The sequence below is a fragment of the Phyllostomus discolor genome, chromosome X, assembly GCF_004126475.2.
Source record: "Phyllostomus discolor isolate MPI-MPIP mPhyDis1 chromosome X, mPhyDis1.pri.v3, whole genome shotgun sequence".
Classification (NCBI taxonomy): Eukaryota; Metazoa; Chordata; class Mammalia; order Chiroptera; family Phyllostomidae; genus Phyllostomus; species Phyllostomus discolor.
In genome coordinates this window covers 32,693,355-32,706,414 of record NC_050198.1, presented here as the reverse complement: position 1 = coordinate 32,706,414, position 13,060 = coordinate 32,693,355, and the positions used below count along the sequence as shown (strand labels likewise).

At 36.8% G+C, this 13,060-nt stretch overlaps 1 protein-coding gene across 4 annotated transcripts in view; it reads right to left on the bottom strand.

Annotated features, from left to right (window-relative positions):
- CLCN5 (chloride voltage-gated channel 5) overlaps positions 1-13,060 on the bottom strand; it is a 210,669-nt gene that overhangs the window by 30,787 nt on the left and 166,822 nt on the right. For 2 of the 4 annotated variants that reach the window (XM_036016675.1, XM_028522174.2), the window contains 2 exons: positions 3,429-3,580; positions 954-1,053 (listed from right to left, as the gene is read on the bottom strand). In XM_036016675.1, the coding sequence (XP_035872568.1) occupies positions 954-1,053; positions 3,429-3,580 (252 nt within the window). Of the gene's footprint in view, positions 1-953; positions 1,054-3,428; positions 3,581-5,307; positions 5,426-5,925; positions 6,297-13,060 lie in introns of those variants that run through there. The other 2 variants (XM_036016676.1, XM_036016677.1) reach the window with 2 other exon arrangements.

Below are 13,060 nucleotides of genomic sequence, written 5' to 3'. Positions count from 1 at the left end.
AACTCAATATTCCAGATCTTCCTACACCTATCCTTTAATGCCATAAGGCTACAACTTTTAGCATCTCTACCAGGTATTCTTGGCTTTCTTTTCTTTTTTTTTTTTTAATTTAGCAAGTTTTTTAAAAGATTTATTTATTTATTTATTTATTTATTTATTTATTTTTAGAGAGGGAAGGGAGAGAGAGAGAGACATCAATGTGCGATTGCTGGGGGTCATGGCCTGCAACCCAGGCATGTACCCTGACTGGGAATCGAACCTGTGACACTTTGGTTCGCAGCCCATGCTCAATCCACTGAGCCACGCCAGCCAGGGTATATTCTTGGCTTTCTGATTCTTCCATGGTAGGGGAAGCCTGCTTGGGAATTTGCTTTAAAGCTGTATTTGCATACCAAGTGTAATATTCTGAGTTAGATTGCGTATTATTTGCAGTGTGTTAGGAGGTTGGTGGGGAAGATAGGAAAAGGTGGTAGCATCCCACTTCTCAGCCACCATGAGAGAATGAGATGGTAAAATCCTTCTGGGTATGAGCCATATCTTATGTGCTTTTCTTTATCCTCAATTGGGAGAATATATATTTAAGAAATAGCTACAAAAAAAGTCTCAGGAAGTCCTCTTCTCTACTAAAGCCCATGTAGTATGTGTTTTGGAAAAAACTGAAAGCACCAAAAGGCAGTGCTAACAGCATCTTAAAATAAATATATCATTTTATGGCATACATATACATTTAAATGCATTTCCTCATTTAACCTCATTTATTTAAGGAAGGAGGTTAAATGCATGTATTAGTTATCCCTTTATGATGGGGGCATGTACATCCAAAAGATTCATCAGCAATTTATTTCATGTAGGAAAATCATAAAGCATAGCATTCAACTCAGGTCATGACTTAGGGGAGGACCATACCACAATTTTAGGAGATTTGTTTAGAAAACTAACAGAGTTTACCATACCTGATAAAAGCCCAATAAGTAGCATCAACAACCAGCCAGAAAAGGCATCACTCACACTGTGAATTAAGGCCCATGTTGATTCTTTGCTTTTATTGGTAATCTAAGAAAAAATGAAAAAACATTGATACTTTTACACACACCATTGCTTTTTCACCTCCAAATATGCAGTAGAGTAAAGAAACACAAAGACAAATCTACTCATTGGAAATAGAGACCAATATGGAGTTACTTCTCAAACAATCTTTGGCTGACCAAACATAACCAAGAACTTTGAGATTTATTGAACCTTGACTACTGGTCCCACCTTCATCTATAATATCACAATGCCTGCAAGTATCTTATTCAGGCCTTCCCCATTCAGCTGCTGATTTCTTAAGTACCACTCTGTTTTGCTTATTAACGTAGTCTCTTTCTGCCCTAGACATCAGATATCTCAAGGATGGTATCTTCACTCACAGCAAATATTTGATTGTTTTTCAAAGAATAAATGGACATAAACTTAATTGACTGGTGGAAAGTACAAGTTGAGGTATACTATCCATTCAGGGCTATGCTTCAGGTCAGGCAAATTTCAAGACTTGATCCCACAAACTCCTTACTCTAAATTGATCATAGATACTAAATTATATTAGGAATGCATCTCTTTATTTTAAAAAACCTGCTGGGAATATCTGAGACTATCAAGAGTTGCAGAAAGTTCTACCTTTTAGGTCCTAACCTCAATTTATCCCTTCAGTGCCCACATTTCAAAAGCAAGCATACAGACAACTTTGTCATTGGTACTACCCGCCTTCTCTGGACCTCTATTTCTTATCTTTGCAACTGTGAGTTAGCCACTCCATCTTTATCTATCAACATCACAACTAATTATAATAAATTATAACAAATTTTAAAGTCCTTTAAAATTAATTGCATTTTGACTTATAACTTCAAGTTTCCAGTACAATAGTGAAAAGTAAATGAAGTGACATTTCCCCCTCTGTTTCCATTCTGAAGATGAACAGTTAGTGCTGAAAAGTCCCCTTTGAATATTTGATAAACACATTTTAATTGATTTTGAATTATCATTAATTGTTATAATTTGTCTCAGATATAACCCTTTTAATATAATGGGAAATATGCCTTTGTCATATCACAGGCGACTTTTGCAGTGTGAATAAAGTGGAATATGCACCTGATGACAAACTGAACTCTGAATTACAAAGAACAGAAATTCAAATGCCTTAAAATTCCAAATTTTAAAGCCTGCTTGATGCATTGATACAATAAATAGAATACATATGTGTTCCTAAATATTAGAAACCTTTGAAAAAACATAGAATGTTTTATAGAGATCATCTTTTTAAGTTAGAATAAGAAAACTCAATGGGATTATCACAAATCCAAGGATTACAAAGGAATTTCTCAAAACCTATACCTGAGACAATCTGACTCCTGAGTTTAGGAGGTCATGAGAAAATCAATCAGGAGCTGGGAAAGGCTTAAGAATGAAAAGTGAGATTGATTTGGCTCTTAAGAGAAGGAAATCATGAACTCAGGACAGAATGAAGTCAACTTAAAAATCGAATTTTAAATCTAGAGTCAAAGCAGAAATAGTAAGAAAGAAAAAATAATAATACCTACCATTGGTTGAAATATCTCCCCAGAGAATCACTTACTGAATCAAGGTCCCTGTGGTGGGTCCCTGCCTTTCTAATAAGCTCACCATGTGTTCTAGACACAAACTAGAAATTAGGATTCCCTCATTTAAATTATACACAGCAACAAGTTCAAGGCAAATGATCTTGATGGACTGCTCTGAAAAGTTTTCACAGTACTTTAAAAAGTGGGAAAATGCTCTCATAATACTTACAAGAACATGTGCCACAGCCATAAGTACTATCTATTACCTATCATGTAAAATCAAAATCAAATCAATTAATTTGAATTTAATTGGTCTTGTGGTTCTGTTTGAGCCAAATACATAAATTTACTTTGGTGTTGTACTTGTAAAATAGCTATAATAACAAAAAGTTTATCTTGTGTGCTTCAGCAAATAGTTGGGCTCTGAGATTTCTTTCTTTTATTCCTTTAAAAGGAGCCCATTTATTTTCTTAGTTCTAAAAATCCTGTTTCAAAGGAAAACCCTAAAACGGAGATGAAAATGGGGAAAGAGGATCTTTGAAATTTATTTTGGTCACTCACACCAAGTTTGTTTCACCTGTCTGCATAGGTATTGATATGCATTTCAGAGCTGCAAGGATCCTTTTCAACTACTTACTGTAGGAAGGTAAGTCATCATTAAATATAAATTCTTTTCAAAATCATATAATGATACCTTAAAAATAAATTTAAAATAAAACTCTACATTGCCAATAAAAACCAGATTTAGCCACATCCAGGGCTAAAAGAAAGAATACAAATAAAAAATATATATCTTCAACATCTTCCTCTGGTGTTTCCTAACAGTTACTCATGTGCCACCTTTTACCTTACCTCTCGGTGCCTATCCCGGTCTCGAGACTTCTCTCTCACCCAATCAATTGTATTGAAATCATCATAGGTCCCCACACCAGGGATTGGCTCCTCCAAGAAGTCCATCATCCTATTTGAAGAACCTATTCCTCCACCATTGTATGACCTTTCCTCTGTATTGAACAGGAAACAGACATTAGTACTTCAGACACAGGTCATTTTTTAAAAAGATTTTATTTATTTTATTTTTAGAGAGAGGGGGAAAGAGAGAGAAAGGGAGGGAGAAAAAGAGGGAGAGAAACATCAATGTTTGGTTGCCTCTCATGTGCCCCCTACTGGGGACCTGGCCTGCAACTCAGGCACGCGCCTGACTGGGAATCAAACTGGCGACCCTTTGCTTCACAGTGCAGCACTCAAACTACTGAGCCATGACAGCCAGATGACACAGGTAATGTTTAATATCTCTTTTCAGTACACCAAAAGGTGAGCCCTTAAACTACCAGTTGAGTACAGTTAGGGCATGCTGACAAGGCAATGCAATCAATCACCTGGTGAGAACAGCCATCACATTCAGAGGTTTCTGTGGTTTAGGCACAAAATAAGTATGTTAAGGCAGTGTAAATGGAAGGGGACAGATGAGAGTAACAATACAAAGAGAGAATTGACAGGAGTTGAAGTGCACTGGGAAAGGATTTATGAAGCAAAAGACAGGAGCTTGGAGCAGGTTAGCTATTTCAGTTTCTGTTATGGAATGGAGACAAAAGGGTCAAAGGCCTTTGTAGACATATCACAGTAGAAAGCGTTTTACATTTATGAGGGCAAAAATTCAACCTTAGAAAGTAGCTTTTGCCTGAATGGGGACTCCAAAAAAAGCATGTCAGCCTCTTCAAGAGTTAAGCTGCCTGGAATGTACATATTTCCCTTCAATAGGTAGAAGACTTTGATCCCTGATGTAATAATTTGCAGAAACATTTACTAAGTATTTCAGAAGAGTCTAGGATTTATCAGTGGAGATTTAAAGAGCAGAATATGGCTCCATGATGATGTCCCTCCTTGATCCTTCAACTGGAAGAAACATATCCATTTGCCCAACAATCACAGCCCTTCATCTGCTTTACCTTTGGTACTTCTATTACAATTACTTAATCAAATGCTTCATGTTCCTTTCTAGACTAGAAGCTCTTTGAAGGCATCCCTAGATCTGACTCATCATTGTCTTCTCCAACATCTAGCACCTGAACAAGTCTCAATAAATACCAGCTAAACCAAACTTTCTTTGATGAATAGTGGTGATGGGGGAGAACTATTCAAACTCAGAAGTTGTACTTATACAAGGTTACTTAGTATGGCTTAACCAACTTGTTCAAAATATTTCCACAATCCTCTAATGGGACAATATTTAGCCATTAAACACAAAACGTAAAACAGTATTCAGGTATTTATGCAAATACACACTGAGTAAAAATGCAGAGTAATGCCATGATTGAACCCAGACAGCCAGAACTAACATTTGCAGCATCAACTTTGACAGGTACAAAGCTTTATGCAGACTGTTTGGTGATCAATCTCTCTACAAAGAAGATGAAAGTGGGCTTGAACTGACCCCCACTCCCCCTATCTGTATCCCCATCTTCACTCTAAACTTCTAACAGACAACTTCAGCACTCTGATAATGTCAGTTTGAATTAACACACAAGCTGTATGTGGTTTACAAATTTGAGTCTTCTGAATACCTAATGCAGCATACATTTCATAAGCAACATACATATTTGAAAGGAAAAGCTCTGCAGAATCCAAATCATATTGAGGAGTAGGGCTGGGGGAGGGGTTGGAGTGGAGGAGGTGAACAAGTTAATCTTAAAACTCCTAATCAAAGTCCTTTCCTTATCTTCCAACCTACCTGGCTGTAAAATGGTTGGCTGCTGAATCACCAGCCCAGCATTTCCTATCATGTTAGTGGCATACTGATAAAGATCAGTGTTGGTGTGCTGTTTGAGAGCTTGGAGGGAAATAGCCAGCTAGGAAATGAGGGCAGAAGGAGAATAAGTATGTAAGGAGAGGGGTGAGAAACAAGCCTGTTTAAATTCTCAAGACAAATGCTAACATGATTAACACAGGACACCAAACAATCAGAAATGTACTTTTTAAAAGCAGATTCACACTTCAATTAAATTTGCTCTGGCTTAAGAGTATTTATGTTAGGAGGAATTAAAAAAGGATTTTATGAAGCTGATTTTTAAAAGCAATAACTACTGCCCCAGTTCAAAGGATATTAAGACAAAATGAAGATCTGCAACAGCTTTCTAACATAAATGAAAGAAACCTCCTCCATCACTAGGCAACACAAGCATGCATCATCCTTCTTTGTAAATAGTCTCCTGTTATACATTCAAATTGTCAGGCAGCTCTAAAAGAGCAGACAGTCATTAGAATTTAACAACAGACTGCTTGTGATTCTCCAGATTCCCTTCTCCCTGGGGTCATGCTTCCGTCCCTGGCCAGGCTCAAGTCTGCTTACCTTCAATTACAGCTTTCTTTTTTTCTGCTTCAAGGAAGAAATAACCCTGGAAGCCTGCATTTGGTCATTTAGATTGAGAAGCTTTTACAGAAGGAGCCCCGATAAGAACTGCTTTAGAGGGGCACTTGCTGTGTTCTCTGCCTTTCACAGGAACAAACACCACCTAAAGAACCACCAGTGTTCCCCCTGCAGTCAGAGTGTGATGTCACTGTTGGAATCACATGACCAGACCCTTGGACCAGCCTTAGAGAAAGGAAGATTTTTAACCAAGCACAGAAGCCTTAAAGATGTAGTCTCATCAAAACAAATGCCATCAAACCAGTGGCAGTCAGGTCAGTTCAGAAAACTGGGGTCCATTTTTATGTGACTTATTTCACTTAGTGTATTACCCTCAAAGAAGGACAAAAATCATATGATATCACTCATGTGGAATATAAAATAAATAAGTGAATAAACAAAACAAAAACATTCATAGATACAGAGGACAGATTGCTGGTTACCAGAGGGGAAGGGAGTCTGGAAGGGTAAAATGGGTAAAGGGGGTCAAATGTATGGTGACAGAAGAAAACTAGACTTTTGGTGGTGAGAACTCAGTAGGACATACTGGTATCCAATTATAATGTTGTACACCTGAAGCTTTTATAATGTTATAAACCATTTTACCTCAGTAAAGTTTTTTAATGAAAACTGGGGTCCAAACAAGTTTTAGTTTTCAGACCTCACTTAGCAGAAAATCCAAGAAAGCAAAGTAGAAATCTACACAAGCAGTTAGTTACAGGGGGGGTCCTAAGTAAAAAACAGAAAGGCAAATAAAAAAAGGCTTTAAAAAAATTCACTACATAGCAATAGCATGGATAAAATCTCACAAATGTAACACTGAATGAAAGATCCCAGACACAAGAGAGCATGTAGCATGATTCTATTCATACAAGTTCAAAACCAGGCAAACCTAAATTATATTATTTTTGTATAGGATACAAATGTAAGTGACTACATTACAAAGAGAAGCAAGGAAATGATGAAAGTAAAGACAGTGGCTACCTAGAGTAAAACAGGAATCTGGATGGAGTGCATGTAAGGGTGGACCTTCTGGAATGCTTGTAATTTTTCTAGATCTGAGTGGTAGTTACCTGAGTGTTGATATTATTATTATTATCTTTTAAACTATATACATATGTTTTATGCCTAAGTAAACATCATAATTAGAGAAAAATATAAAAAAACTGAACCATACATGAACTGACTACACAAGGTCAGTTCTTTAAAAGTACCTAATAACTTTGAAAACCTAGGATATAGTTAACGAAAATGAGTTGTTTCTTAGTATTAGTGCTCTAGCCAGAAAGCAACATCATATCTGATTTCATTAATCCAAACTGGATAAAAGTAGCTATTCCAGGCATTAAAACGAATTCATTACTACAGTGGCATTGTTTTAAAGGCATTCCCTTCCCCGGCCTTCTTCTGAAGGCTATTTTTAAGTAGGTCTTAATTAATTGTGCAGTAAGGCCAGTCCAATAAAGAAGAATCAAATTGCCATCTCCCAACTTCCTAAGTGAATCCACAAGACAGCTACTGTTAAACATTAATCCAGTCAGTGTGTTCCAGTAATCAGACCTAAACGTAGAGCTTTAAAATGTGGAGTTACTCTCATCAATTCTTAAGGTACAATGCATCCTGAAATGTTAATACAACAAAATCTTATGAAATGGAAGGAACTTCAGGAAACCTGTATAGTCTCAGTCCAGTCTATCATTATTATAATATCTCAGTTTTTTAATGAACTAATCCAGCATTGCTGAGAAGAACTAAAATGAAGTAGCAACTGATGGCATTGTGGCAATGAATTGCAAAGCTTAAAAAGCAAAACTATTTGTGGCCCAAGTGTGACTGTATTATGCAATTACACTTTTAGAAAAGTATGTGTGTATATATATATATATAAATATAATGAGGTCTGTGTGGAACAAGTCCAACCATTGTTAATATAATGAGAATGGGTTGTGCAATATCAATGTAACCTGGCAGCCAAGGAGAGTGGACTAGAATGCACATGCGTGAACAAAGATGACTTCACTGTACTAGTCAGTGGTAGTGGTAGACACCATTGAGTGAGCATGTGTATTGTGTGGCCATCATATTCAAAATGACTGAGTGAGTAGGGCAATGAATCTGCATCAAATTTTGTGTTAACCCTGAACATTCCTTGGTGGAAAAAAACTATTTGGATGATTCAGAAGGCCACAGCTATGGGCATCTGGTGATAGGCAGCTCTACATCATGACAATGCACCCACTCATGCATCATGTCTCCTGCACAGACTTTTGGTGAAACATCAAATCACCCAGGTGACTCAGGCCTCTTACAGCCCAGATTTGGTGCCCTGTGACTTCTGGCTTTTCCCAAAACTAAAATCCCCTTTGAAAGGGAAGAGATTTCAGACCATCAATGAGATTTAGGAATATATGATGGGGCAGCTGATGGCAATTGGGAGAACTGTGTGAGGTCCCAAGGTACCTACTTTGAAGGGGACTGAGGTGTCATTGTCCTATGTACAATGTTTCTTGTATGGTGTATATTCTTCAACAGATGTCTCTATTTTTCATATTATATAGCTGGATACCTTTTTGACAGACCTTGTATATATCTTTCTTAAGAGGATGACATGCCCAACCTCACAATCCTTCTTCCAAGTCAGTTTTTATTAAATAGGATTCTATCTATAGTATCTAAAGACCACTACAGAATTCACTTACATTATCTAATAAGATTTACATTAGTTTATTAGATTATTTTATACTTCAAGATACTATTTGTTTTCACACCTAAAAAATGTTCTTCAGCATACAGTGACTGGATTGCATAACTAGTATCACGTCACCAACTTTTGATGAAAGTTCAGATGTTCTTCAAATGCTACATCAGTGTTTCTAGGGGAAGAACTTTTTTATTCCATGTAAATATACTTCCTATCAAAACTAGAGGACTATAGCTATGATATAGTCCTCATACTAAAATGGGGTTTAATTACAATTCAGATTAAGAAATAAGGCACTGGTATTCAAAGTCTGATATATTTCTTTTACCCTTTTCTACCCCCCTATTCACTTCTCTGCCACTGCCAAATGTAGGTCAATTGATACTATGGTGAAAATAAAACAAAGAAATGATTAACAATTATTAATATACCTTATGCTAGAAACACAATAATATAGACAGTATTTGGTACTGAGCAGAATTATCTTTCTGAAACAAAGATCTGATCAGATCATCTCCTGATTTCTAAAATGTAAGTGACTCCTACAGCAATCTTTTAAAATTTTCAGCATATGAAGACCACTTAATGAGCATTTGGCACAATGGTGGACAAGGAATTTAAAAGTGTCTATCATCAATAAATGGTGTTGGGAGAACTGGGCTGGTACATGCAAAAAATGAAACTAGACCACCATACACCAGAATAAACTCAAAACATAAGCATGAAAATTTCAGATATCCCACATAGCAATACTTTTGCCAACACATCTCCTAGAGCAAGGGATATAAAGGGAAGAATAAACAAAAGGTACTACATCAAGTTATAAAGCTTCTGCATGGCTACATAAACCATCTTCAAAGTGAAAAGGGAACCAACCGTATAGGAGAACCTATTTGCTAATGATACATTGGACAATAGTTTGATCTCTAAATATATAAAGAACTCATATGACTCAACACCAAGAAGACAAACAATCCAATTAAAAAATGGACAGAAGATCTGAATATAGACACTTCTCCAAGGAGGACATACAAAGGGTCCATAGACATATGAAAAGATGGTCAACATCACTAGCCATCAGAGAAACGCAAATGAAAATCACAAAGAGATATCACCTCACTCCTGTCACAATAGCCATTATTAATAAATCAAGAAACAACAAGCTCTGGTGAGGATGTTGGAAAAAGGAATCCTAGTACATTGTTGGTGACAGTATGGAATTTCCTCAGAAAACTAAAAATGGAACTGCCTTCTGACCCAGCAATTCTGCTGCTGGGAATATACCCTAAGAATCTCAGATCACCAATTCAAAAGCACTTCTGCTCCCCTATGTTCATAGAAATGCTATTTGTAATAGCCAAGTGCTGGAAACAGCCTAAATGTCCATCAGTAAATGAGTAGATCAAAGAACCATGGCGCATTTACACAATGGGATCCTATACAGCAGAAAGAAAGAAGGAACCCCTACTCTCCACAATAGCATGGATGGAACTGGAGAGCATTATGCTAAATGAAATATGCCAGGTGGCAAAAGACAAATACCACATGATCTCACCTATAAGTGGAATTAATAAACAAAAGAAACTAATGAAGAAAACAGAACCACAGGCATGGAAACATGGAGTAGACTGAAAGTGACCAGAGGGGTGGGGAAGAGGAAATGGTGGAAAGAAGGGGAAGGGACTAGTCAAGGAACATATATGAAAGACCCAAGGACATAGACAACAGTATGGGAATCGACTCTGGGAGGGGGAGGTGGGATGGGCAGTGGAGGGCAAAGGGGGAAAATTGGGACAACTGTAACAGAAAAACAATAAAAAATGATTTAAAAGTATCTATCATAATGTTTAGAATAGAAAAAATAAAATATTTTCAAATATATAATGATGATGATGATGACAATGATATTACCACTATTTTAGGTTTCATCAATGAGAGGAATTAAGTTCTTGGCACTCTTTCACTGAGGTATCATATCTAACTTGATGATAAATAGCTTTAGCTGTGGGTCATTCCACATACAGTTTGTTTGTTTGTTTGTTTGTTTGTTTGTTTTAGAATTTTCCTATTTAGAAGAAAGGGTAAATTCAGAAGACTTAGTTGTTAAGAAGGGTAGCAGAAATTACCTATCCATTCAGAGCCAAGAGCTAACTACTAAAGTACAAAGGAAGTAATGTAATGCAAAAGCCTTTTCAAGAAATGGTGTATTAAGAGTTAAGCTTCTGGTATGTAAATACTCTGCCAAGGAAGGTAAAGGGAAATCAAACAACAACCCTAAATGTCAAATCTGAGTACTTAGGTAAGCCTAGATTTTTGTCTTTATACAAAAAAAAAAAAAAGAAAGAAAGAAAAAAAGTAAAATTTAACTCAAGTTTTGAAGGCATAGCATGTCCTAAGTAATACATAAAATAATTCAATGCTCTAACAGAAAAGTGATTCAAGTGTAATTAGATCTAAAGTTGACTGATTGAAGAAAAATCTTCAAAAGACTAATTTGCATTACTTGAGTCCTTGAGTCAGGGGTGGTGGTATGGAACTACAGAAAACTAGTCAGGAAAACAAAGGAAATATTGAAACAGCTTTCCCAGTAGGGTTGTCTTAGGTCTAAAAACCTAACAAGGGGTCTTTAGAAACATACTGCTTGAATACATAGGCATATAAATGAATGCATTTAGCTCTTTTTTCCCTTATGGAAACTACTTTCTATTTTTTTTCTAAAAATCACATGATACTTAAAAGTAGAAAACACCCTAAAATACAAAAAAAGAAATTGTTATTTGAGAATAATGTTTATTTTAATCCCTAACCAATATGCCATTAGAAATTTACCTGGGGGCTGAACAGTAACTGATTAAATGAACTAGTTAACAAAAACACAAGGAGAAAGAGGATAGAAAGGAGAAACCTCATGCACCAACCCTGAAGCCCTCATTTAGTAATATCACAGCTATGTGAGGGTCCACTTATTGGCAGCAGCCTAAAAAAGAAAATAAGTACTCAAAGAAATGGGGCAGGGCTCTTGGTATGTATCACAGGACTTTAAACAGTCTTTTAAAAATGTATTTTAGTTGTTATAGGGATATATTGTATTTTTGCAAGGCTGGAACCACATTTACAAAAGAATTCAGCACTTTACCTAGCACCCATTAGCAGATATTAAACCTGAGGTCATTTAAGTTTTACCTTCATTCTATAGCAAGTATTCAAGTACCAAACACTATTGTATGCCATTTCTCACTTCCATACCTGCTTAGCTTCCCTTCTTTATTGGTTCATGCATTCTAAATCTCCTCACAAGTCATGAATCCTTTTATATTCCATTCACCTCTATATTTGAGATCTGAAGTCCCAATATTTAGTCAACATTTTTAGGACCTTTGTGTCTATCAATGTGTGCCTCCATTTTGCTTCTATTCTGCTTCCCCACTTATTCAAATCCAGAAGCAGAAAAGCAAATGTTGGTGGAGTAGCCTTCCTATCTGAGCCCTGGATAGTAGTATCACAGGACCATGTTATGCTTTAGAATACTACCTTAGTTTGGCCATGGATCACTTATCCAGGGTAACTATTCCATTGGTACACATCCTTACAGCCATACTGGTTGTTAAATCTTGAAATACCTCCATAGCTATAGATAAATAACCACTCTTTCCTGAGGACTATCCTCCCCTCCAACTGTCCCTTGAATCTTCTCATTATGCAGCAGCTGGAACACCAGTAGGGTTCAGGACACTGACCAGCCCTAGGTCTTACATCCAATCTGATTGGCCAGTGCCTGTGTTGTTTTGAGTTTTCCTCAAGCACTCATTTCATGTAGGGACTGACTGCTGTGGTTCTTGCTCACAGCAGGTTAAAACTTGAAGTTGTCTAATAAGAGTCAGGAAAGACAACACAGAAAAAAAGCTCTACCCCAACTCTGTTGAGAGCTAGACAATAAAAAGGGTGATGACAGATGTGGGTAAGAGAACTATAGAAAGTACAACCAAATCTCTGATACATACTATTGAGATAAAATTTCAGAGTTTCATGAAGTATACAAGGATGGGGGAAAGGCTTTAGAGACAAGCATGAGTCTGCATTCTAATAACACCTTCTGGTTCCTTGTTTACCACTGGAATACAGCTCTGCTCCCACTGGCTTGTAGTCATTTGCTTGGGGTGTAACTATTACGTCTCCTACCCCCAGTATCTACTCTAACCTGAAAGTTCCCAACCAAATCCACCTTCATTACCAATGGAACCAAGGTACTAACTGCCAGAATTACAATTAGGAAAACACACATGAGGAATATGGCTTGGTATCTGCAAGCTCCCACTGGACTAGAAGCCCACAAAAATCAATGGAGAACTAGAAGTAAAGGGGCTACATTTGACAAAG